Below are 27,741 nucleotides of genomic sequence, written 5' to 3' on the forward strand. Positions count from 1 at the left end.
GTTACGGCCCGTCCACACTACAGCTTCGACAGCTTCAAAAACGGTTTCCAACACGTCTGCCCATTCACTTTGAATGGGGTGACGTCACGTTGCCTCGCTTTTCGCCGAACTGAATTGTGGGTAGCATAGCGGTCCGTCTCCGCCGTCTCCGGCTGCAGAAGTTGAACAATGTTCAACTTCTGCAGCCGGAGATGCCGGAGTAGCCAGCGTCAGCCAATCAAATCCCGTTTATGCAAATCTGACAGTTCAAGCGCTAGCCAATCAAACCGCGTGCAAGCTGGGAGAGCCAGACCGCAGTTCATTTCCTCATATTCCAAACGAGAAATTACGGTAGCAAATCACCCGGTGCTTTACGACCAGAACTATTTACCGGGATACAAACCGGAGGAACCAGGCATGGAGGGAGGTGGCAGAGACAGTGGGTGAAACTGGTAGGTTTTCGCCTGTCTGGGGAGTTTATATATATGTTAGGGCCGGGACTTTAACGCGTTAATTAAGATTAATTAATTACACAAAAATTAACGCATTTTAATCGCACTTATTTTTGCACCGCGGAACGTTTCTCACTGGATGAGTTTCAGGGGTACCGATTATACTGGAGCACCAACTAACGTTCATGACTTCAGACAACAACAAACCACAGTGAACAATAGTCAAACATGAACGAAGAAGCTGATGAGACCGCTTTGGTTGGCCCCGTGGATGGGACATTTTGTTTTAAAAAACTGACGGATGGAAGCGTCAATAAGAGCACGGTTGTTTGCAAATTATGCAAAAACAAATTCGCATATCACCGCAGCACATCAAGCCTCAAGTATCACCTCAATGCAAAACATATAGCAGCTAGCGTGGAAGCTAGCCCGACTCGGAGTACAAGAACCCACACCCAATTCGCGTTGATCAAACAGTGGCCTATGCAACAGAGAGATTTTATTTTTCATCAGGATATTGGAAGAATAGGAGGGATTGAGGTCAATCACTGGCACTTTTTTATTTTATTTTAAATGGTACACTTTATGTTGAACTATTTATTACGTTGTTGGTGCAACTGGCACTTTATGTTGAACTGTTTATTGTTTTGGCCAAGGTTATTGAGAGAGTTGGACTGAAATGTATTAGATTTTTTAAATGAACTGTTGGTAAATCAACAAAGTCTGTTATGGCCTCTGAAGCAACAGAGAGATGTTTTCTAATAGTCAGGGTTTCCAATGTTCTGAATGTACTTGAAAGTATTGTGTTTTACTTAAAAAACAAAGTTTTATAGTTTACAGAAGATCTACCTACCTATAGGCTACCTGAATCTCTGAAATGTACTATATTCCTAAATATGCTATTGCTACACTTTATGGCAAAAATTGCACTTTTCTGTTGGTCTTGGTTAAGTACCACCTTGAAAAAAATAAACAATGTTTTGTTGCTTAAGCTTATGTATTCAGTCATTATTCAATGGTATACTAAAATCCATGTGAAAAAAATTGCTTCTCACTGTTCTCAGGTCAAATATTTATGTGATTAAAAATGCGATTAATTTCGATTAATTAATTACAAAGCCTCTAATTAATTAGATTAATTTTTTAAATCGAGTCCCGGCCCTAATATATATATATATATATATATATATATATATATATATATATTGCTCGCATAAAATCCCCGTTTTTTTTGCTTTGTATGCCGGGGGCGGGACATTCATGTGATTGGTTGTTGGTCGCGGTGCTCGAATAAAATCTCCAAACTTCAGACACGCCCAGCTCCAAGCTTTTTTTGAAGCTGTAGTGTTGACGGGCTGTTACGGTGCGTCCACACAGCAGCTTTAAAAAAATCTTCCAACGCTTCCAACGCTTCTCTGCCCATTGATTTTGAATGGGGATGACGTCACTTTGCCTCGCTTTTCGTCGAACTGCATTGTGGGGAAGCAAAGCGAAGATTTCCAGGATTTTCAGGATTCAAAAGTTGAGCAATGTTCAAATTTTGAAGCTGAGCTGGAAGCGTCAGCCAATCAAATCCCGTTTATGCCAATCTGACAGTACAAGCGCTAGCCAATCAAACCGCGTGCAAGCTGGGAGAGCCAGACCACAGTTCATTTCCTCATATTCCAAACGAGAAATTACGGTAGCAAATCACCCGGTGCTTTACGACCAGAACTATTTACCGGGATACAAACCGGAGGAACCAGGCATGGAGGGAGGTGGCAGAGACAGTGGGTGAAACTGGTAGGTTTTCGCCTGTTTGGGGATTTTATATCCAGTTTACTTAGTTTAAACATTGCTAGCAAGCATAGACAGTATCTTTAGCCAGCATGGAATGTAGCATAAAATAGCACCATAGACATTAATCTCATACATGTTCATCATAGCCCTTCCCGCTGAAACTTTACCTCTGCCACATCATAGACTATATTCATCACATTAATGCACACAATGTCATACTCCTTTCTGCACATATTCTGAGTGGAGAAGAACCGGGGGTTTTTGCTTTGTATGTCGGGGGCGGGATATTCATGTGATCAGTGGCGGCCGGCCCATAGGGGCGCCGCCCCCCCTCTTCCCACATGTTTGATTGTCATTAAAAAAAAAAAAAAAATACAAAAATATAAATACAAAAAAAAAAAAAGATAATTTTTTTTTTTTAAAGAACAAGGTAAATATTATATAGTTTGTATCAGTAAAGTGTATAATCTACAATAAAATCTCGTTTAAAATTGTTTTACGATGTCTAAAGTTACTGATAAGTCACATGTTTCCTGGCTGGCCGCAGCGTGTATCATTACCCTCTCTCGTCCGGGCGGTAGAAAGGAGCCGTCAGCCAGAGCAGCAGCAGCCAACAAGCTGACTGTTGCTATCTGTAAACTATGCCGCCGAAACATAATTTCAGCCAATCAGCGTCGTCAGATCTGATGCTCAAAGGGCGCCCTGTCAGCGCCCTGGCCTGTGTGTCTGTGAGTTGTTTGGACTCGTATCCTAGGTGACGCTACAACAGTAGTTGTCTGCAGGTGTAGACTCCGGTGCTAGTGGACCGCCGGAGCTGTAGATTAACATTTGCATGCTTATTGTAGTTGTAAGGGCAATGCCTGTAGCACCATGGAGCATATGTGTTGGCTGGACCTGTATTTTACAGGAAAGGAGTGATCAGAGCAGGGCCGGCCCTAGACTTTTGGGGGCCCTAAGCGAGCTTTGGCTTGGGGGCCCCCCTCACTCTAGCGCGTTCTCACTACACACAACACGGAACCAACTTTTGTCTTATGATGTTAGCATAAGCACACATATTGTATAAATAAGCATGTAAACACCGTGGACCTAACCTACTCTAGGGGGGTCCTCATCTCCTCTAGGGGGGTCCGGGGGCATGCTCCCCCGGGAAGATTTTTTTTTTAAATATTGAAGTTAAAAGCATCAATCTGGTGCACTTTGAGAGCAAAATTAAGAGATCTATGGGATACATCTCTCAACACCCATATGAAACAGAACTGTAAACAGATTTTTCTGTATGGATATTTTACAAATCACTTAAACTGTATTCTTGTTTTGTCATATAGTATTTCATAACGGTTTTTCATTTATTCTCTCTGGCTGTCCATCTCATAATGTTCACATAGAAACTAGCTGTCAATAGGAATATCATTCAGAAGAATATAATTTCTTGCAAAAATCTGTCACAAAAAGAGGTGGCACATTTAAAAAAAAAATTCTGCTGAACTGTCCAGTCTCCTTCATGAGAGAAACAATGCCTGGGCAAAGGCTAGGAAATCAGGCTCAGAGGTAGAATGGCTACGCTTTAGGCAGCTAAGGAATAGCTTTACTTCACATGTCAAAAGTGCTAAGTCAAAGTACTGTTTGTCAGTTACCACAGAAAACCTGAATAATCCTAGGAAATTTTGGAAAGCCATAAAATCGATTTCCACTGGTGATATCCCAAATGAGCTACCTCCGTACCTCACCACAGCATCTGGCATTATATCAGACAGGGCCACCATGCTAAATTGCTTTAATAAGCATTTTGTCTCTTGTGGCTCTCTGTTTGATTCTGTCACTGACTGTGCTTCTGCTTCTGTGAACGCTCCAGTCCTTGACTTTGAACAATGTGGTCTGGAAAACCCTTTCAGTTTTACTCCTTTAACTGTTGGTATTGTCCATGAAGCTTTATCCAAGTTAGATCCTAGGAAACCGGCTGGCCCGGACAACGTAGAACCTTTCTTTTTAAAGATAGCTGCAGATTTTATTGCTCCACCTCTTACTTCTCTTTTTAACCTCTCCCTCAGCACAAATACAATTCCTAAAGTATGGAAGTCTGCTTATGTCCTGCCTCTACTGAAAGGAGGGGAGGCAACTATTTTAAATAACTATAGGCCAATCTCTAAATTGTCAGTTTTGGCTAAGGTGCTCGAACGACTTGTGAGTGAACAAGTAAAGGAGTTTTTATGTATAAATGATATCCTGTCTAAACATCAGTCAGGCTTCAGGAAGAAACATAGCACCATCACTGCAACAATGAAAGTGGTAAATGATATTACTAGTATGCTAGATAATAAACAGAGTTGTGCAGCTCTGTTTATTGACCTTTCCAAAGCGTTTGGCACCGTTGATCATCGCGTCTTAAAACAGAGGCTACTCAGTACTGGCATATCCAGCCATGCAGTGGGGTGGTTTGTGAACTACCTCTCTGAAAGGTCCCAATGTGTTCACTTTGATGGGCTGTCTTCTGAGTGGTTAAACATTGCTAATGGTGTTCCTCAAGGTTCTGTTTTAGGTCCACTTTTATTCTCCATATATATCAACAGTTTAGGTGAAAATGTGGATGAAGCTACTTTACATTTTTATGCGGACGATACCGTGATGTATTGTGCAGGTCCCTCCATTCAGGAGGCGGTTGTTAAATTACAGGCTGTTTTTAACATTATTCAGACTCAGCTCTCTGAACTAAAGCTTCTTTTAAATGTGGATAAAACCAAGATAATGCTCTTTTCAAAAGCTAAAAAGACACCAGAGCCTGTTTTAGATATTGTATCAACGCAAGGAACAAAACTTGAAGTTGTTGCCTGTTACAAATACCTTGGTATCTTGCTTGATGACTGTCTCTCTTTTAAACTTCATGTCAATAACCTGCTTAAAAAACTGAGGGTTAGGCTAGGTTTCTTTTTCAGGAATAAGTCCTGTTTCTCACTTGAGGCCAGGAAAAGGCTAGTCACTGTGACCTTTTTACCTGTGCTGGACTATGGTGATCTGCTGTATATGAATGCACCTGCCAACTACCTGAGCAAACTAGATGCTGCGTATCATAGTGCTCTGAGATTTGTCACAAACTGTAAAGCACTTACTCATCACTGTACATTGTATACCAAGGCAGGTTTACCATCACTCACTGTACGGAGGCTCAGTCACTGGTACACTTTTATCTATAAAGCTATGTTGGGCAAACTCCCGTATTATATCTGTTCATTGATAAAGCAGAAAGTTGCAAGCAGCTATTGTCTGCGATCACAGGATATAGTCTTGTTAGATGTGCCAAGAGTAAGGACTGTCTTAGGTAAGACAGCTTTTATGTGCGCAGCTCCACTTGCTTGGAACAGTCTACAGGCAAAATTGAAATTGAGCATTTTTATTTCTCTGAATGTATTTAAGGCATGTCTAAATGAAATGCTTTCTGACACTCTGGGTATTTGTAAATGTTGAATATGTAAATATGATATCCTCTGTTGTTTGTATGTTGTTTTTATGTTTCATGTGGAACTAAATGATGCAGGTCTCCCTTGTAAATGAGATCGATGATCTCAAGGGACCAATCTGTCTAAATAAAGGTTTGAAATGAAATGAAATGAAAATTCAGGTGTTGTTATGGCAACGTCAGTGGCCAAACAGCCACATTTACTGCTGCAAATACGTTCAAACATGCTGTTGACACGTAAAGCAGTGGCAACTATGCCACCATTTCATCTGACTTTTTCTCAGAAATACTGTCACATAACATATTTAAGTGCTAGGTTGATGCTTAGCTAAGCTAACTATGAAACACTTTAACTGACAGGACTCCGGATCAACTGTGTACTGTAAGGTAGCTTATAGCTTCATGTCGAACAGTAAGTCCACATTTCCCAGAGAGCTTTCTTTGAAATTACCAGGTAACGCTAAAAAACATTACATTTAGATTGTATGACAAAGTGTTTATTTAATATATCTGGCTAGCTATAGCTACTTGCTAACGGTTTAGCTTACCCCTGTGATTCAAAGTAACGTCAACGTAGCTGTAATTTATGCTTTGCTTACATGTTCGCATAACTTGGAAGTTCACTGACATTTACATACCTTGTTTATAAGGGTTCACCGAATGGGAAATTCTTGGCCTAAACCGATACCGAAAATAGGAAACAGTTGGCCGAAAACCGAATGCCGAAAGGCCGAAAATGATTAATATATAGATATATATATATATATATATAGATATATATATATAATGTATACATTTTTTACCAATGTTGTTCAGCTACCTGATTATGGAAAAAGACATGATTATGGCAAAACGTAACTTAAATAATAATCACTATTATGGGTCCATAAAACATTTATTCAGCACTTTTGAATGCATACACTGCATTAATTCCAAATCAAGTGCATTTTCTTTTCTCTGTAGGATAACTACAACAAAGTGCATTCAGAACAAAGCCAAGGTGCTTTAAAACTGCATAAACATCTAGGCCAGTAGGCCTACAACAAAATTGTGTAAATAAAGACTGTAACAGCCAGGCCTTCAACAACAACAAATGCAACTATAAGTTTGGTAACCTAACGTGTTGTTGGGATGACGTAATCAAAACGCGGCGACAAGCACGGCGCCGAAAGCCGAAAGGGCCTTTTTAACCATTTTCGGCCGATAATTTTCGGTGGCCCAATATTCGGTGCATCCCTACTTGTTTACCTGGCTCAAGTGGTGGCTCTGGGGTTGTTGTGTGAGCCACCACTTGAGAATTGTCGTATTTTTTAAGAAAACCTTTTCTTATGTCCATCTTCAAAAACTCTGAGTCTGACTGACAGTTTATTTTAAACATTGTCACAGCTCACAGGATAGGTACCTGTCAGCCAATAAGACAGGTGTTTATTTCCATTCAACTCTCTGGTTGGTCTGGTGTCTTGCCTCTGTTGCATTCACTGAACACGGGAAATTACAATCCTGTCGTCCTCTCTTGTGTCATGATGAGGTTCAGTTAAAGCAGGGGTGGGGAACCTTTTTCCTCTCAAGGGCCATTTCAATTTTTTCAACATCCTCCGAGGGCCGTAAAAATTATTGACCTCTGCTTAAAAATACTAAAATCACAGCCCATTCATTTCGCCTTTCTTTCATGCCGTGCAAAGAAAAAGCAACCTCTTAATCCAGATATTTTACCATGACTCGTGCATGCATTCACGTGCACGGTTGTGGCATGACCACCAAAACAGAAAGCATATTGGACACAAGATTTGTGCAAAAGTATTTAGTTTCCTATCCATGTGGACTGATTTAAGTGGGGGGGAACTAACCTCCTCTAGGGGGGTCCTCACCTCCTCCAGTGGGGTCCGGGGGGCATGCTGCCCCGAGATTTATTTTTAAATGTTGAAGTTAAAAGCATCAATCTGGTGCACTTTGAGAGCAACTTTAGGAGATCTATGGATAGATCTCTCAACATCAATATGAAACAGAACTGTAAGCAGATTTATTTTTCTTTATGGATATTTTACAAATCAATCCCCTTTCAAACTGTATTCTTGTTTATTAATAATAAAAAAATATTTACTGTGATATAGTATTTTATACTTGTTTACTTTATTATCTTGTTTTTTTATAACTATAATGATCATATAAAGATGTGCCTTTACCTCACTGGTTGTAGAAAAAGCTTCTTATATTCGTTAGCATAGCTAGCTAACCAGATGCTAATAACAACAAAGTTATTGACTGTATGATCAGTATGACAGATGAACAGATCGCCACTGGGATTACAACTAAAGACACAGCCACCAAAATACTGCGGCATGTGTCCGGCTCCTTATGGGTACGACGCTCTGGTGCTCTCCGTCAGAAGAAATGCACCCCTGTCAGACGAGACATACCACGTGATGACACGTTAGGCTCGTGTTGTGTTCAAGGACCCTGACCTTGGCCAGGAAAAACAGGCACTCGCTTGTTTAATGTTTTTGCGCTCTAGATTTCTTTAATTTTTTTCTTTTTTGCGTGTGTTTATAAATTACCTCAAGGGCCGTAGCAAATGGTCTCACGGGCCGTATACGGCCCGGGGGTCGGAGGTTACCCACCCCTGAGTTAAAGCGTGGTTAATGTATTATATTATTGACTCAATAATATAATACATGCCTTTGAAAGTAGGCAATCTAGGCATATTAACACAATTAATTAAACATACTTATCACGGCGACGAAAGATTATACTTTTTTTTTGTTGCTATGGGGCCCCTTAGTGGCTGCGGGGCCCTAAGCGGCCGCTTATGTCACTTAATGGGTAGGGCCGGCTCTGGATCAGAGGGTCGATTTGTCGATTCTTGTTCAGTTTTCATCTTCCTCACCCTCTCAGACTTTGAGTTGTGCGCGCTGCTAAAGAGACGCGCTACCATGGAAACCAAAATATGGTGTAGCTGTATTAAAGTCAGAGTGGAAACAGTCCTGAGTAAATCTGATTTTGTCAGAAATCGGGAGAAATGCGGGAGTGTCCCGCGAAAATCGCGAGGGTTGGCAAGTATCACACACACACACACACACACACACACACACACACACACACACAAAAACACACACACACACACACAATGTTCGTATTTAGTCTCCTGATTTTAAATGGGAATTAAATCATTTGAGTCTTCCCAAAGCACCAGTGTTCTGCAGTTTGTGTGGGCCTACTGGACTGTTGCGCAGGAAGATTCATAGCTAACCACACTGAAGATTATGGATTATCTCATATTTGTATGCCTCAATTCGTCCCCCCCCCCCCTCCCCTCTAACATCACCAGAAGTCATAATTTAAGGGGTCATTTCTCAAAAGATTATTCCGGGGGACGATCCCCCGGACCGCCCTAGTATGATTTTGTCACCATTTCCATAGCCCCACCAAAAATAATTTCCACCAGCCGCCACTGCATGTGATTGGTTGTTGGTCGCGTTGCTCGCAAAAATCCCCAAGCTCTCAGACACGCCCACCTCCAAGATTTCCAAGATTCTTTCAAAGCTGCTGTGTGGACGTACCGTTAGCTACATAGCTAGCAGTGAGTGAGCGTTCAGACACCGGCGCACACACTCAAACTGACTCGTGTGCCTGACTCTACCAACAGGCTTTCATGATTCTGTTTGGATATGCAAGTATAAGCCATGATAGCTTATTTTATTAACACGCTAATTTGATATGAAAATCAATGGAGGCTGAGTTAACTTTGTAGGAAAACCTACCGTCCATGACTGCCCCTGAGCTGTGTTTTATTTGTTAACTTCATATTTTTGATTTCCTAAAACATTTATTTTCCTCTCATAATAACAGTGTGGATCATTGAGACAGCATGGTGTCCAGAGTCTTATCCCGTTTTTCCACTTCCTCTGAGGGGACAGCACGGAGGGGGGCATGAAGCTGGCGTTACTGTTATCACTTGCTCAGTGTCATTTTATTTGACCAAATGTCTTTACATATACATTTAATAGATTTTATTATTATCCACCTTTTTGTTTTATGTCCTTTTATTTAAAACATTCTTTGAGGCTTCATCTTCTGGTTCAAATTTCAATAAATGTAATTTGTATAATCACTCTTTTGTCTTTATTATACATGAAAATGTTAGAGATTCCATTCAAATCTTTTGATTATTCATATCTTCCTCAGGCTAGGAATAGTATGTCGAATTTTTAATGCTAAATGTATATCATTTTCTCACAGGATATAGAATGAGACAACACAGTTTTTATCCATTGTGTATGAATGCTTCAGCTCTTCAGACCAACATAGTAAGATGTGAGCATGTTCCTAATTGTGTTGGTATGCAGCCTAGGTCTGGTCTGTTTAATAAAGCAAATCTGCCACTTTTATATTGCAGAATTTGTTAAATTAAAGCAGTCTTTAATTGTTTGTCCTAAACATAGCTATATATGCTTTTGAAATGTAACATGTCTTTGAAAAATAATAGTATACACAGTTTATATTGTGTATCACCTTTAGCTTGGAAATACATAGATGTGTTTTTTGAATCTATAAAATAAATAGACAAGCACTTTATCAATCCCAAATTGGGAAATTATTTAACAGCAGCAGTGTGTTCAGGTATTAAAATATTTAAAGTTGGAATAAAGTATAAACTACACAACACAAGTCTAATGCACAGCAATCCATAAGATAAGTCCGATATGTTCATGCAACTCCCCAGGAGACACCAGCACTAACGTGGCCGAGTGGACTCCGGAGTTTGCTGCATGAGTTGCACTGTATGATCTGTGGTGTAGTGGGCTGTCACTCAAAAACTGAGTAGCCAATGGGGACACACCCCTGAAAGTCCCGCCTACCTGGGATGTTTGTGTCAAAATCTCAAACAAAAAATGAGGGAGCGCAAACGAGAAAGCTGCAGCGAGAGCAAAAGTCTGATCATTGAGAAATAAGAAACAAGAACTGCAAACAAAAACCTATGTTAAAACAAACAAAAAATACTTATAGTTTACATGATTACACAAATGATTTGTTTGCAACTTATAGTTTTATTTTTGAAATTTATTTTATTTTGCTTGACTCAGTTTTTTTTCTTTTAAACTCATAGTTTTGCTTTATTCTGAGAAAGTGTTGCTTTATCTTTATGATACAAAACTAATCCCATATATTTGCACCATAACGGTGCACAGCTGATAGAAAGGGACACCTGGTGATTAAAGCACGTTATTGAATTTTATTATTTTATTCTATAAGCTTCTGCAGTGTCGTTCATGGCTGGTGAGGCACTGGCATTGACTCTTCAGGTTTACAAATATATATTATATTATATATTATATAAATAATATTATATTTTGACCTAAGTCAAAATATAATATTATTTTCAAAAGCTTTTTTTGTCTGATGCTTCGATTAATTTTAAAACAGACAGTTTAACAAAAGGATACCCAAAAAATGTAGTTTTATCATTTAAATATTGAATTGTTCTCTCTTAGTAAGATCCCATTTTCAATAAAATTGCGGTCTTACTTGACTTGAAGATGAAGTCCATTTGCCTATCCTTCTGGACAAAAATCTCTACTTTTTTGAAAAAGTCCTCCTTATCTTCTTGTAGTTTCAAAAGTCTATCATAAATCTAATCGATAGATTTATGATTCGAAAATTATAAAAATAGGGTAGCAGGGCTCGACATTAAGGGCTGCCCGATGGCCCGGGGCCATCTAGTATTTAGCTCGGGCCATGAAGCCTCACCTGCTGGTTGCCCGATCGGGCAATCTATTATACCAGTATCATGCAGCTTGCGGATCCAGTAATGAGTGACCCGACAGTAAAACTAAACATATCTATAACTAGTTTAGGTAGTTTGAGAGGTGATTAAAATAGCTACGTGTGATATTCTAACCTGAAGTGTGTGTTTTGTCCGCTCACCGCTGCATGTGATCATGCAGAGCTGCGTGTCGACTCGTCAGCAGCAGCTGATCTCTCTCTCCCGTCAGATTAGACTTCACTCGCGTTTATGTCCATATCGATCAGATCCAGCTAGTTCTAGCTAAAGATATGACTACCTGCTTATTAAAAGACACCGTGACCTAAACAATAAGTGTCGCTATGCAACCGGGTGAGGCCACAAAGTATAGCGCAGCATTATGCATTTGTTTACATGCCTACCGGAACCCCGAGGCATTACCAACAGATCAACGCACAATCAACCCACACAGCACATCTCTTTCTCCACATTAAGTGTTACACATTAGAATGGACTACTCTTGTCTGTCACATACTCTTCTTGTCTGTCACATAAGTGGCGCAACTGAAGCGGTATTGCGGTAAAGGGAAATTATTTTGACCGGACATTTTGACCGAAGAGATTTAGATTTGCTTGCTAACGGGAATTCTGACGTCGCCATTGTGTGTACTTCGTGGATGCACTCGGCTGCTCGGGTCTGCTCGGTCAGCTTCTGGATGAGGAGGCATTCCTTCGACCAACTTACAGTAGATAACATTACAAACATTTTTAACAGGGGCCATAATAGCGTAAATAATGTTTGTTTTGGCAGTTATAGCTGCATGTAATGTTTTCTACTTTTTTACATCTGGGAAGGCATTTGCCTTCATCAGATGGAAAGTGTCTTGACAAACAACTTAAGTATTTATTATAGCTATGCAGGGCATGCAAGCGAGCAAACACAAACAAGTGAAATGAAGAATACAATTGAAATTGTAATATTGTGGTGGTTCATCTTATAATTCAGTCTAGAGAATGCACCAGACAGCATCTAAGACCTGCAAAAATCTAAATATTCTAGGGGGAGGCCCCCCAAACCCTTCGTGCGTCATTTCGTCCACGCGCATTTTTCAGGGCAATCTCTATTGGGCTCAGGGCCATCTGTAAAAGGGCCATCTATGCTAATTTCTCCCATTAATTAAAATTAATTTGGGAGAAATAACATTAATTTCTCCCAAAATCCTTAATGTCATGCACTGGGTAGACATGTGGCTATTATCCGGCTGAACAAAATGTGCATTTATCTAACAGGCACGTTTCCCACAGATCTTATTTTGAGCTATTTTCTAAAATCCTATGGAGAAATCTCATTGCTTTTTTGTGGAAGGAACCCATGCGCAGTTTACTTCCGGGTTTTAGGACGCGTCTCCTCTTCACACACCACACTTTTCGCGGCACACGTACTTACAGCCAATCAGCTCTGAATTATGTGAGATGACGTATGGTGGGGATGGCAGCTCAGTGCCCCTATAGAGCTCCTGCGGATGATGTCACATATGCTGGTCACGTGACGAGAAACGAAGGGGGCAGCCATTTTGGCAGTAATCGCGTCAGTAAATTCATTGGCAGGCACTGGCAGACTGTCGAGGATGGTGGATAACTGCTGTGCACCAGGTTGCACAAATAGGCGTGGGAAGAAGAAAGGTGTATCTTATTATCGCATTCCAAAAGACGCGGAGAGGAGGGAAAAGTGGATCGCAGCGATTAAAAGAGCCAGGAGCCGTCTGAACAAGACTGAAAGATGGGACCCCCCGGCCGTTTGCTTTCGCTTATGCAGTGATCACTTCATATCAGGTGGGTGAAGGAATACAGTACAATGCTACAAAAAGTTTTCAAAAAGCAAAAATACAAACTAGTTTCAGACGCACTGCAGTAGCTATCCAAGCTAATAAACAAACATGCTAACGTGACACTGCCGTAGCTAGACAAGCTAATAAACAAACAATGCTAACGTGACACTGCCTATCAAACTGGAATAATTTAATACTTACCCTTGCAGTGATGATGCCGAAGTTTTTGGATGTAAGACTCCACAGTTGAATGTTGTTTACGAAGCCGGACTGACACCATTTGTAAGCCTCCAAGCTTTTGTAAGCTCTGAGGGAGTCTCCTGAGTACACTGATGGAAAGCTTACAAGATAGCTGTGGATGTCCGCGTAGCGCAAGTCGGGTACATCGTCTTCAGAGCAGGAGGTTATGCTCTTGAAAAGCACACCGGGTGCATTCTATGGGTCGCTTATATTTAATCTTTCTAATTTTGTACTATAAAGCCGAATTTCACTTGAATTAAAATGAGATGTATACTCGCACGGTAGGAAAACGCTGGCGCCGGTCGTCATGTTTACTGCCAAAATGGTGGCTGATAACCAAAAGTCACGTGACCGCAGGAGCTCTATGGCAGGGCCGGACTGGGACAATAAGTCAGGCCGGGAATTATACCCCCAGCCAGGCCACTACCAGTTGTTTGTGACATTTTGCTGGATTTATTTGTCAATATTTACGGCGTTGCTGCCCATAGTGTTGGCCATCTAAATCTACTACCCAAAAATAAACATATGGAGATGGTTTACTATTTAAACAAATGTGGAAATCTATTTAGGAACCTATTCATGTGAACATATTTTAAGTGGGGGTGGACCTCAAATCCTATAGGGGGGTACTGTGGGCATGCTCCCCCGGTAAGATTTGTTTTTAAATGTTGGACTTAAATGCATCAATATGGTGCACTTTGAGGGGAAAATAAAGAGAGAGACTACACCAGAAGTGTATACATTTAAATAATCATAAAATCATAATAACATGGCCATAACCAATAACATACCATATACAATATGAAAAACCATTGAAAGTTTGAAACGGGTTTATTTATTTGTTTTTGGTTCATTTAGATATGTGTCCGGGCTCCTGAATCAGCCTCTCCTGTCTCCCTCCTCTCCCCCTGCTCCTCTTTGAGGCAGAAGCAAAGACTTGTTTTGGCTCTCAACAAGTTTTAAAAGTTTATCTTACCTTTTTTCACCTAGTTAACGTTTTTTTATTATTATTCATGCATATTTTACTAAACACTCCCCCTTCAAATGGAAATATGTGTTTACATAAATGGTAACCAAACCGTTTGAGACCCACAGAGAACTTAGACTAAGTTAACTATCTATTCTAAACACTCAGAGTAATTTACCTCACCTGAGCTGTAGTTATCAGCCTTTCAGTCTGACAGCAGGGCGACTGTGGCTGTGAGGGAGTGTGGTCGTCTTTCAACCAGAAGGTTGTGGGTTCGATCCCAGCCCATGCAGTCAACATGTCGATGTATCCTTGGGCAAGATACTTAACCCTGAGTTGCTCCCGATGGCATGGCCAACGGTGTGTGAATGTGTGTCAATGTTAGGTCCTATAGAGTAAGGTACACTGCTCTGTATGAATGGGTGTGAATGGGTGAATGACATGTAGTATGTAAAGCGCTTTGAGGGGTCTTAAAGACTGGATAAAGCGCTATATAAGTACAGTCCATTTACCATTTACAGCAGAGGACTCTCCCTCCACCTTGTTGTTGAAACAGCTCCTTATATCCGTTAGCGCAGCTAGCTAGCACCAGATGCTAACAACAACAATATACGTAACCGGGGCGTGCGCTTTCCATACATTAAGACGTGTTGCTACAACGGCAGGTGCAGGGTCGCCATGCAGCACCATCGGCTGCTGTTCTTTCATCGAAATTTCGTTTTAATAAATCCTTAGACCTTTTAAGCCAATTTCTGATGTCCATTTTGTAATTCCAACAGAAATGGGAGTCTAGAGAATGCACAATAAACAAATCCAGAATAGGCGGCAGAGTGTGACGCTGTGATTGGTCTAAATGTGGACGAATCACAAATCACAACAGACACATGAATTTATTTGACGTAGCCTGCGATTTTTTTTTTGTTACTATCTGATATCACATACATCGTAGCATAACATTTCACAGTTTATTTATAATTATTTAAATGTTATAAATAATAAAAAACGTGTTTATTGGGGGAGGGCAGGAATGTCAAATGGGAGGGCCTGGCCCGCATGATCAATGGTCTTATCTAACTGGCAGAAAGCAAATCATACTACTTCCCCACATTGTACATTTGCTTCAAATACAGAAGCTCACTGGTTAAAACTGTCACCTCTCAGTAAGAGCTGTATTGTAATTGTGCAAGTTCACCTCCAGTGTCCTCACCATGCTCCAGTGCCGCTCAGGCGGGCTGGAATAAACTAACCTCAGCTTTAAATGTTAGTTTGTCCTTCTTCCTCCATATGCAGTTCAAAGTGGGTGAGATCCGGTCACAAGTGACCCTTAATTACTTTAACACGGGTATAAAAGTGAAAACAATAATTAGCGAGTAAAGTGAGGTAACAAAAGGGGAAATAATGTGACATGAAGGTTTCACAATACAAAAGAGACTGAGGGAAAACTATATTTCTTTGTGCCAAATTGTCTCTTGACTTACAACTTTGTGACTGGATGTAGGAAAGGTGCTTGAGAATGAACTATGAGACAGAAATAGAAACAACTGTGACTTTGATGGATATACTATTTTTCAGATGCACTGCTCTTAAGTCCTGGCTGTCAGAATGAAGTGGTTATGTCACCACATTAATCAGACATTTATTTTTGCGATGGCTCCCTCTGGAGGACGCACACAGAACATTAAAAATAATCACTGCACTCTGGCCTTTGTTCTTGCAGTAAGTCTAGATTTATAAATTGAATATTAAAGCTAGACACAGGTAGTATTATCTTTTTTTGCAATTCACATAATGTCTATTATATAATTACTGATGTCTCAGAAATAAGACAAATAAGACCACATGGACACAACGATTTTTGCTAGTCTCTTTAGTTTATTTATAGAAAGTGAAACGAAACAGGAACATTTACAGTAAGTAAGCCTCAAAGACAAAGCACAACAGTGTCTTACATTGTATCAGTCATAAATATTAATAAAAAACACTTTTAAATCACATCATAAAAGTCGGCTACTGATTTATTTTTGTTCCAATAGACTGCATGCTGTAACAGATCTGAACAGATTTGAGGCAAAACATTTCATGTTGGTAAGGCTGCTTTAAACTATCCAATATTTGTTCATATTACTGATAACAAAAAAAGTAAATAATAAATCATAGATATGTTTTAAGATGTGATTCATGGAAAGTGAAGCTCAGTGCAGAGAGGAATGCAGATCTTGACAGACAGACCATGAGTTTAATAGGGCGGCTCTAAGGAGAAGCGTTTGAGTCACGCAGCGTAAAGCCAGTGACCGGTGTCTCGTGTCTCGGTGCTCAGGACGACCGTCCAGTGGCGGAGCCAGGACATTTTCAGTGGGGTGGCCAGGATGGAACCAGTGATCATTTTGGGGTGGCATTGAAATCACTATTATATGAACATAAAAATACATCTCACTATAAAATAAGGGGCTATTTAAGGCACCTACAACACACCCCTAAATTATTAGGGATTAAGTGGTAGAATAGATCAAATAATATTCAGTATACTATTTTTTTCGTATTCCCGCAGGCAAAGTATCAACAAAGCTTACATTATACAAATGTAGTGCAATATACAGACTGTTTGGTGATCAGCAGCCCTATGAGCTCATTCTCTCAGTGTATCATCAGGAATACAGAGACACACACACATCATTTAAATAAGAGTTTTTAAATTAAATGATAAGAATAAACATCTTAAAGTGGACCTATCATGCTATATTTGAATAATATAGTGTAGGACCATACCTATATAAGGCATATTTATACTTTTTATTTTTCAAAATACCAAACAGATCATGCATTTTAGCCATTCCTCATTTCGCTCAATTTAACACTGTCTTTGCATGGGCTGATTATGTGAGAACAGCACCATCTACAGGCCTGGCATATGTACTACAGCGTCTCCAGCGCTTTCGAACGGCAATGTCCGTGGCTGTCTCCTCCTGATTGGTGGAGTTGGCCCGATAGCCGTAGCGCCACTTCTGTGACGTCAGAGAAGTGTTCAAATCTGGATCATTCTGTATCAGGTCCGTTGCAGCCCCGTTTTTAGAGATTTGGGTATGGAGGAACATTTATAAAATATACCAAATACTAACTGCATAATATTTACTGATACTGAGCTGTGAAAATATAATACCTATGGGGGGACAGGGCTGCTAAGTCTAGAGATGGATCTGTTGGTCCTGGCACCATGGGGGAGGGACAACTGATTTAGTATGAATAGCTGCTAAAAATGTACCTGCATTTACTAAATGTCAGCTGAAAGAGGAGTGAAATTAAAAACCTGTATAGATATTAACAGTAATTAATGTCAGCTTAGTACAAAAAAAACATAATTATTATTTACAATGGACTACGCGTAGCTAACAGACACATTTCCACCACTCATAGACCACACCCACCTTTTCTTTGAAAAAATGGGTGACATACTGTCGCCCTTTAGTCCCTCTCTCTTGTCTTTCTCTCCTTTCTTTTCTCTTTTGAAAGCTTGACTTTGTTTGTCGTTGAGACATGGTTCACACGTAAGTACTAGCATCCGTGCTCCTAACATGCTCTCACTCTCTGCTAGAAAGTGCTGGCGGTGCTGCACCGCGTTTGGAGGCAGGACCAAACCATTACATGTAAATAGAAGGGGGTGTACAGAGGCTTTGGATAATTTACTTTTGGAAGAAAATAAGTTAAATGAATTGTAAGTTTAGTGAGTACATTATCAATATAACATCCTATTAATGCTCATTCTTGATGAATGATGAAAGGTTACTTAAACATTTTTTTCTTAATGTTCTAAAATAGTTTGGGGCCCGTGGAAAGGGTGTTTGGGGTGGCCAATAGGGTGGCCAGGATTCAGCTGGGGGTGGCCGTGGCCACTTTCAGCCACCCCCCAGCTCCGCCACTGTGACCGTCCCGCCACTCGTCTCCAGCCACACTTTGTCCCCCGCCCCGAGCCAGAGCAGCATGTCCCCTGCTGACATGTGCAGACCTCCCAGATAAATCTTGAAGCTGCGCAGCGCCACCTTATTGTTACGAATCAGGTCTACATTTCCTGAACTGAGGAAGGATTTGCAGAGAAAGCTGAATTGATAAGCACCGGGGATGACGCAGGTGAACTGGCCCGTCTCTGTGCTGTAGTGGCCCCGTTTGTTGTAGATGAACTCTTGGAAATGGATGATTCTCTCTGAGGAAGGGCTGTACTCGCCCAGGCGGACGGAGAAGGCAGAGTTTGACAGTGAAGCATTGCTGGGAAGAGTTGGCAGCTGGTCTTTTTTTATGTTTGATGCTAATGGATCTGCAGAGGAACAAAAGTATAGATTACTCTGCTTCCTTGATGAAATACATGTATGATCTGCTGCTATGTTTTGAACTATCCACCATGAGTTGATGAGTATTACAAAGTAAAAATAAACAAAATAGGACTACCTCGTTGTCCCGGAGTCCCCTCACATCCTAAGGTTCCTGATGTGTCCGGGCAGACTCGGGTATTTGAGGTTCCTGGGAAACCTGGGTGTAATTCCCTCGAAGCACAGGCAGACACAAGTGGCTTTCTCATTACGGGTTTATTCTTCAGAATCCACCGTGAAAACGACACAAACAAACAGTATAAAGGACAAACATAGTTTTGTGTTAGACACACAATAACATGCACAGCATGTGAGATGACTAGAAAGGTAATAAACATAAAAGTTATACAAGCACAACAACATACCTCGTTGGGCTGCATGCTCTGTAAACAGAGGGAAGTATTCTTCAGTTCCCTTCACAACTTATATGGATAAGAATACAAAACTAACGGAGCTGTAAGTATCCGTGCATCTCTGCACTCTGAGGGTGCTTCTCATGTTCTCGCTCTCTAACTCACGCAAGAACAGCATAACGAGACGTGAGCTTGGACTTCAAAATAAAAGACGAAATATTGCACGCATGAAACATTACAACAATAATAATTAGTACACTTAGAAAATACACATTACAGTTAAATTATGAACATGTAAAGGCTACACATACACTCCCACCAAATCACACATTACTCGTGAGATTTCACACAAAGGATTGTTTGTACAAAGTACACGCTTTACCCTTAAATAAACATTACCTGTAGATAAAAAACTTAACATGGAATCTCAGGCAACACATTAACACCTTATTCTGCCTCAAGCAGAGTAACAACCTTGAGTACAGGTCTTTCAAGGAACAGTCCTAATGTGTGTCAAATGTGGTTTGGCTAACCAGTAATTTAAGTTTTCTGACCCTACTATCTGACCCTGGAAAGACTTGTGATTTTAAAGTTATCTTTCAAGACAATTTAGGCGGTGAAATCCTTTTTCAGACGTCTTGTTGTCAAGTAACTTTGGTATTTCGCCTTTGAATGGTTGTACATTAATTTGTTCTTTGTTTCACACCTTGGTGTTCTTTGGCATGTCGTTTCAGTGTGTGTGCAACTGCTCTTGACCAATCAGAGCATTTCTGTAAGCGATCCAATAATGACCTGTCTTTTTATGCCTTTGTGTTGCACACAATAGCCTTGCGAAGTTCAGGATCATCCTCATTGATTTCTCCCACCTTGCGTTCTCTTACAGGTAGGTCCTTTTTGCCTTTTTTCAGTTTGAAGTCTTCAGTCGCTCTGCAGTTAAACCTCGAGAGGCATGATCTGCTGGATTGTCTTTGACTTTGGTTCGGCTCACATGGTATACTTCAGTTTTGAGACTGAGAAGGTTCAACACCTGGTGTCACTTGTCTTACTACTATGCGATGGCTAACACCAATGGGCTCTCCATAATCTAGACAGGGATTCATGTTTCCAACAATACTCCACCCAAGGTCTGTACGTTGTGCATAAGGTTGATTTTCTTTGCCAGACACAACTTCTCTTGGAAGTAAAGCTTGTGAGCAGTTGTACCCTATGAGCAGACCCACTTCACAGTCTTGCAGAGGTGCAATCTCTCCTTGGAGGTGCTCTAGATGAGACCAAGCTTTTGCAGTTTCATCTGTTGGTATGTGAGTTCTGTTGGCTGGAATGAAGTCACGTGTATAGACTGGTGGTAAGGGAATCTTTTTACCGGAGTAAAAGCCTCTGACTTGTAGATTGTTCACTCTTTGAGCACTTATAACTGTGGTTCTTGAGGTCATAGTAGATAGCTTGAGCTTGACTTGTTGTTTACTTGCTTCCAAAGCCTCAGCTACTTCACTTAGCACAAATGTTGTGTCACTTTGAGAATCAAACAGAGCGTATACAAGGATTTATTTTGCTGGTTGAAATGTGGATGAAAGCCAGACTGAAATTATAGCAGCTGTTTGTGTATTACCTTCACCAAGTATTACTCTGTTGGAAATAGCCGCTGTGGTTCTTTCTTCTTGTTGTGTTGGTTGAGGTCTTTCTTTGTATCTTTCTTGATTTGTACGCACTTCATGCAGACAGGTAGGATGTTGCTTCTTGCACACTTCACATACACTCCTACTGTGGCAGCTCCTTGACTGATGGCCAGTCTCGGGACATCCAAAGCATAGCTTCTGAGCTTGAATGTACTTAATTCTGTCTGGAACAGCTTGCTCCAAGAAATTCCTGCAATTGTGCAAGGAATGCCAATTCTTCTTACAGAGAATACATGTTAAGACAGTTTTTTCGTCTGAACTTGTGGTCAGTGTCTTTGCAGCAAAGCTTTGTTGTCTTTGAGATTTAGTGTTTTCAGCTTCGCCTTGCTTCAGTGATTGCAATGATGTGACAGGGTTAACTTACAGGTAATCTTTGCTTCTCTTGTCAAAAACTTTACAAATTGGCTGAAGGAGGGAAATTGTTTACTGTCTTCTTGAACTTCAGTAACCTTCCGATTCAGCTTGCAGTTAGCCAATCTGGTAACTTTGAAAATATTTGCCTGTTTTCATTACAGTCATTCAAGATTTCTAATGCCTTGATGTGGACCATGGCAGCCTCGCAACTACGGAGAAAGTCTGCAAAATCTCTGAGCTCAAAGCTGTCCTTAGATCCTACCTTGGGCCATGATTGAAGCTTGTCTCTATAGGCTTTTGCAATTGTAAATTGATTCCCATATCTCTCCTCCAAAATCTCCCATGCTGCAACATAGGCAGATTTGGTTCCGAGCAGGAAATAACCATCAAGTGCTTTCTTAGCTTGTCCACTAACATATCTCCTTAAGTAGTATATATTTTCTTTGTCTTGGATGTTCTTCTGATCAATCAGTATTTCAAATGAGAGTTTCCAGTCATTGTATTTCAATGCATCCCACTGAATACTTAAGGTTCAAGAACTGGAATTCTGTAGGCACCAGCTAGCACCTTAACAAGCTCTGCTGTACTTTCACTTGAGGAAGTAGCGACAACCTGTCGTTGAGGACTTGTGGGAGCAGGCACTGGGTTACTTACCAGATCCCTCTCTAGCACGTCTTTCCATTCTTCTTTAATGGACTCTTCTTGGTCATACACTTGCATTATTGCTTGTGCTGCATTGAAACCTTTTACTGCTTCCAAATGCTGTATTTTTCTCCGTTTGTCATCCAGAGTCTGTTGTAGAGCTACATGCTCTTCTTCTAGACGAGCTTTAATTTTAGCTTCCTCTTCCTCTCTTTCTGAACGATGTCTTAACTCTTCTGATTCTCTTTCTAAACAATGTCTTAACTCTTCTGATTCTCTTTCTAAACGACTTCTTAACTCTTCTGCTTCTCTTTCTAAACAATGTCTTAACTCTTCTGCTTCTCTTTCTAAACGACGCCTCATGGCTGCAGTCTCTTGATCAGCTATCTTTCTTTTAGCTTCTACCTCCAGGCGCTGAATTTCCAAATGCTCTCTTTCTTGTTCTTGTAACACTTTCAGAAAAGCTTGGCTTGCAGCAGCCTCAGCAGCAGCTTCTTGTCGTTTCACAGAAGACTGGTTTGATTGCTTGGAGTTGCTTTTCGAAGAAGAAGTGCAGGGGCTTGAGTTAAAGAGAGAACCTGCTTCAGGCCAATCTTTATTTTCTCCTTCTGGAACCTTTCCATCCAGGAGACTTGAGGCTCTGATGATGACAAACTTAGAAATCTCTGCACACAGATCCACTCTTCGACGCGTGTCCTGGTCTGGAGTTGAGATTGTACGCAGATCCTCATAAACATGTTGGACATCTTCTGACAAACTTGTGACATCATGAATTATGTCATGAAGCAAATCATCAGATAAAGACTTGTTTGAGATAATGGCCGCTTAGCTGTTTTCACTTGTGTTCTCCATTTCTCATAATTGTAGTTGAACTTCTGTAGGAGCGTTTTAATTTGTTCTTCTTGCATTTCTCTACCCTTTTCTGTAGGAGTTTTAGTTCTTTGACCTCTTCTTAGCTGCTGTGCTTCAGTGTTATCCACAGCTTTGTCTTGGGACTCTGCACTTTCCCTAACCTGAATTGTAGGCTCACTAGACTTAGACATTAGTAATCACTACTTTAAAGTGACTCACTTTTATAAACAGCAAAATGCAGTTAAACCTTTTAATGAACTTTCAACACTTACTCAAATGTAAGTGGGACTTAAATGTACCCTATAAGACTTAAACTTGTTTCAATAGAGGTAGAAATGCACTTAAAATAGAAAATGTGCAAAAAAACAGCTTAACTAAACAACCGCGGATGTCTTGAAAGAATCTTTCGCTAAAGAGATTTTGAAGACGTCTGCGTTCTTGTGACACGTAAATACTACGCTTCCTATGTTTTGGTGCAGACTGCATTCACACCAGCAATGAACCGCTCCAGAGTTCGCAAGCAAGCGTTCCGAGACCACCTATTTTAGCGGACCAGAGTCCGGTTGTGTAGTTCACTTAAGAGGTCTCGGATTGTCTTCACACCGACCCAAATGAGCTGCACCAAGCGGCTAAACGCACCAGGGTTCGATTAAACTGGTTAAAGGTAGGGTATGTAAGTTTGAGAAACCGGCTCGAGATCGCTAGAATTTGAAAATACACGACCGGAGAAAATCTGCCACTTCCTTACAGAGCCCCTCCTCCAACACACACAAACGCGCACATGACCAATGAGGGCACGAGATAAGTTTTTGAACAGATGGAAGGCTGACAGGCAGGTAGGCCATCCAGTTATTTTAGCAGGGCCGGCTAAAATGATTTTATGGATTTTTTGTCAAAGCACTTAAGATATTCATTGCTATCGGGATGTTAAGAGCATTCCATGGAATATAACAAAAAGTGTATCTCGAGCCGGTTTCTCAAACGTACTACCCTACCTTTTAAAGAGTGAAGCAGAATTAAGTGTTGAACAGTGTCGTGTAAAGTAAAAATGCTCCGTCAACTACATACAATTAAGAACACCTGTCATTGGTGAAACGCCCCCCCTTACTGCAGAACGTCTCTCTATATGTGTTATAATATTTTTTTACGGACGTTGTCTGATTATATAATCATATGCGCGGGGCGCTAGAGTCTGTTGATCTCCAGATTAACAGCAGCATTTAAATAACCTGCCGAAAGTGCCGATGCCCCATGGCGGAGGCTCCGGTAGAAATTGCCGGGATTTGCGTTTTTACCCACTTAATGTCTGACCAATGGTTGAACAACATTTCTTGGCACATGACTTGTGTTTAAAGTTTATAGTCCGTTTGAGTTTTTCCCGTGTGAATGCAAATCGAACCTTCTGAAAAATGAAACAATGTAACAAACTGTGGTCTGGTGTGCACCAGAGAAGCGGACTATTAGGTGTGAATGCACCCTAGTCACTAGTGTACATGATCGCAGAATTATATTAAAATATAAATGACTATTTTAAAATGAACTCACTCTTCTCTTGAGTACTTGTAAGCATCGTCAACAATTTTCTTTGCCTCCTCAAAACAGGTTTGAAGAAGAGGACTGCCGAGTTGTTCCCCTGCGAAGAACAAATTTGTCAAATATCACAATAATTTGGAATTAACCAGTAATGTTACACAAATGGAGAAATGAAACAGTGAATACGATGTAGCTTACCTGCTGGTTTGGAGTGAGCAGGTTTGGAGTGAGCAGAGAGAAGCATCTCTAATAAAAAATAAGAAAAAGTCAATACAAAAACTAAATCTAAAGGTGATTGTGAAAAGCTATGTTTTAGCATAATGTTACCCCAAAATATCAAAACTTCCCAATAAAACACAAATGTTCTTACCTGTGTCTGTGAAGACTCCTGTGAAGATTTGAGTTGCTCTTGAAAATGTGGAGTGTGTGATACTGGCTCCTTCTTACGGCCCGTCTACACTACAGGCATAAAAAAATCTCTAAGCTGGGCGTGTCTGAAGCTTGGCGATGTTTTGCGAGCAACGCGACCAACAACCAATCACATGAATCTCCCGCCCCCGACATACAAAGCAATAGCAATGTTAAAACGAAGTAAACTGGATATAAACTCTCCAAACAGGCGAAACACCTACCAGTTTCACCCACTGTCTCTGCCACCTCCCTCCATGCCTGGTTCCTCCGGTTTGTATCCCGGTAAATAGTTCTGGTCGTAAAGAACCGGGTGATTTGCTACCGTAATATCTCGTTTGGAATATGAGGAAATGAACTGGCTCTCCCAGCTTGCACGCGGTTTGATTGGCTAGCGCTTGCACTGGCGGGATTTGCATAAACGGGATTTGATTGGCTGATGCCAAGCATCGAGCCTCAAAAGTTGAACATTGTTCAACTTTTGATGCCGATAGATGCTCGTGATGCTTGCAAAGCCATGCCATGCTCCCCACAATGCAGTTCGGCGAAGATTACAAATCTTCTACGTCACCCCATTCAAGTGAATGGGCGAAGCGTTGAAAGTATTTTTCGATGCCTGTAGTGTAGACGGGCCGTTATACTCAGCGAAGGCCTCGATGCCTCGCCCCCGCGCTGATTAATACGGAGCTCCCTAGGGGACATGGAGAAGAAAAAAATAAATGTTGAAAAAAATAAAATAGTTTTGCGAAATATCGCAAAACCCCGTTGCAGTTTGTAGACGGTCCCTAAGCACTCCTCTCCCTCCTCCAGCTGCAGATTGTGACCAATTCTTGATGTTTAGCTCGGATGACGGCGCGTATCGAACTGTTCTGATAAAAACGACTCTGTAGCTCGTTGTCTATCTTGCTATGATTGTAAAGTCATGTTGTTTGTATTTTTACAACGTTATGTTCATGAGTTATTGATCCGCGAAATCTGTCAATAACTCAGCTCAGAGGGACGTGCATGTCCCCTCGCTCTGAGTGTTCTCTTGAGGTGTCTTCACTTATGTGAAACCCTTTATATATACGTATGTGTTGTGGTTTCTGTGTTGCCGTAGCAGCCGAACTGACCAGGAAGTACATTGAACTAAATGAAAAGTTTTGCGAGATCTCGCAAAAGTATTGCGAGATCTCGCAAAGGTTTGGCGATATCTCGCAAAGGTTTTGCGAGATCTCGCAAAACTTTTATTTATTTATTTTGTTTTCAACTCCATGTCCCCTAGGGGGCTCCGTAGATATTTTTACTAGATGTATGCTTAACCTTGCCGGCCCGGCTAAAATAACTGGATGGCCTACTGTATGGTGGCAAATCTCTGTCATAAATCGCGAGGACATATGAGATCCACGCGAGCACAAGTCAAGCAGCCGCAGACGTATATTATTTTCGCAAGCACTAAAACGGCACTCGCGCGAGAGCAATATTGAAGCCTGCAGGGGAGAAACATGCCTTGAGCATGTGCAGCATGTCACTACCCGACCTGTACTGCGCATGTGCGAGATGGTCCGCCATATTGGAGAGAGATGAGTTATTGTTATTTGGGGTTAAGCACATTGTCAGAATAAGTGAGAAATTCATTTAACTTCTGTTAGACAGCTATCATACTGAATAAATATTTACTGTGAATGTATGCAAAATGGTATGGCATATGGCTGTCTTTTTAGGAAGTGGGCGTACCGTGTCCCAATAACGCCAAATCTAATTGGTTACACCCCTCCTCTTTTATGATTGGCCGTTGTCTGGATTTAAACCAAAAAGTACTTTTTGTCCCTCTCCAACGTGATGAAATATGGCTGCGGAAACGTCTCCCGTAAGTTACTTTACTTTACTAATGATTGTTTTAATTGAAGGCAGGCATTCTGTGGTTATTCCACAAGAGCCGTTCTTACTTATAAATGGATTGTCTTTTTTTAGACAATACATTTTTATACATATTTTTCAAAAGTATTCAAACAATTCTATTATAAAGATAAGAACCGTTCCTTGGAAAGGGCGGAGAGCTGGGTGTTTGTCATCTGCTGGTTGACTAACCGGAGAGAATTACAGTGCTTGCCTTGACGGGGAGGGATTGCATTGAATTACAGCAGCGGGAGCAAACGCTTGCCTCGGGGAGGGAGAAAAAGAGCCACAGCGGAGAATAAACAGAAGGGCAACCATGGCAACCATGCGTGGGAAGTATTCTTTGCTGCTTTTGTGCAGACTACAGCGCCACTTACAGGTCTGGCATATGCACTACAGCGTCTCCAGCGCTTTCGAGCGGCAATGGCCGGCCGTGGCCCAGCCCCACATTCCCCTGATAGGTGGTGAGTTGGCCCAATAGCCGTAGCGCCACCGTCCTGACGTCAGGACAGTGTTCAAATCTGGATCAGTTATCGGGTGCTGACCAATCACGAAGCGTCATTTCTTGACTGGCAGCAAAAACATCACAGCAGTGCTTCTCTGGCTGGCTCTCTCCAATCACAAACAAGAAGTGTTCTCCCTAAAGGAATACCCTTTCTGTCCAAGGTGAAACGCTGTGGGGTTTTGTGAAATGCTGTTGTGTTTTCTGAAATGCTGTGGTGTTTTGTGAAATGCTGTTGTGTTTTGTGAAATGCTGTGGTGTCTTGCACTTCAGGGCCACCGTAAATACCAAAGTAGCCTAATTAAATAAGCAAATTATTGCTGGCTTTGACTTTTATTTGGCATTAAATTAAGGCTGTTGATAACGTCAAAGGCTAACTTTTAAATTCAGTTACCTCTGCAGCGTAATGAGTCCAAAGAAGTTCTTCTTGAAAAGATACAACAATGTGAAACCAAGAAAAGACAGTTTCGCATTACTATTTCTTTGGATCTAGCTATAGCCAGAGTCATAGAGAGAAATCTCTCTCTCTCTAAATCTTATCTCTCTAGGGCTCTGGCTATAGCTAGCTATCTAGCCGTTAATGAGCCTGCTAGGAGGAACATGATTGGCTGACAGAGGAGGGGGCGCCGACTGGTGATAGCTTCATGGTCATGACACATTTCATACAATTCATAAATTAAAAAATAAACTTTGTTGAATGTCCAAAGTAAATACATATCAAGGTATCAATCACATTTATTCAACTATT

General features: G+C 41.0%; 1 protein-coding gene across 3 annotated transcripts; it reads right to left on the bottom strand.

Moving 5' to 3' along the window:
- Window positions 1–16,301: 16,301 nt before the first annotated feature.
- LOC307025644 (hibernation-associated plasma protein HP-25-like) lies at window positions 16,302–27,729 on the bottom strand. 3 transcript variants are annotated; one of them, XR_013804221.1, is made up of 5 exons: window positions 24,404–27,729; window positions 24,218–24,305; window positions 19,161–19,178; window positions 18,875–19,016; window positions 16,302–18,743 (listed from the first exon to the last, which is right to left on the bottom strand). XR_013804221.1 is itself a non-coding variant. In XM_079660472.1 (4 exons), exons 2-4 carry the CDS (start codon window positions 19,173–19,175, stop codon window positions 18,328–18,330), a joined length of 573 nt encoding a protein of 190 aa, XP_079516598.1. In that variant the 5' UTR covers window positions 19,176–19,178; window positions 24,218–27,687; the 3' UTR covers window positions 16,302–18,327. The 3 variants fall into 3 exon arrangements, 2 of the variants coding, with proteins under 2 accessions (XP_079516598.1, XP_079516599.1); XM_079660472.1 differs by having other exon boundaries at window positions 24,218–27,687; XM_079660473.1 differs by lacking the exon at window positions 19,161–19,178 and having other exon boundaries at window positions 24,218–27,685.
- Between the last annotated feature and the right edge of the window lie 12 nt (window positions 27,730–27,741).

The sequence above is a fragment of the Notothenia rossii genome (genome assembly GCF_949606895.1).
Source record: "Notothenia rossii genome assembly, chromosome: 11".
Lineage (NCBI taxonomy): Eukaryota > Metazoa > Chordata > Actinopteri > Perciformes > Nototheniidae > Notothenia > Notothenia rossii.

Coding starts and splice junctions, on each gene's coding strand:
- LOC307025644 (XM_079660472.1), bottom strand. Junction 18,744..18,874: donor GGGGACTCCGGGACAACGAG/GTAGTCCTATTT, acceptor GTTCCTCTGCAG/ATCCATTAGCATCAAACATA.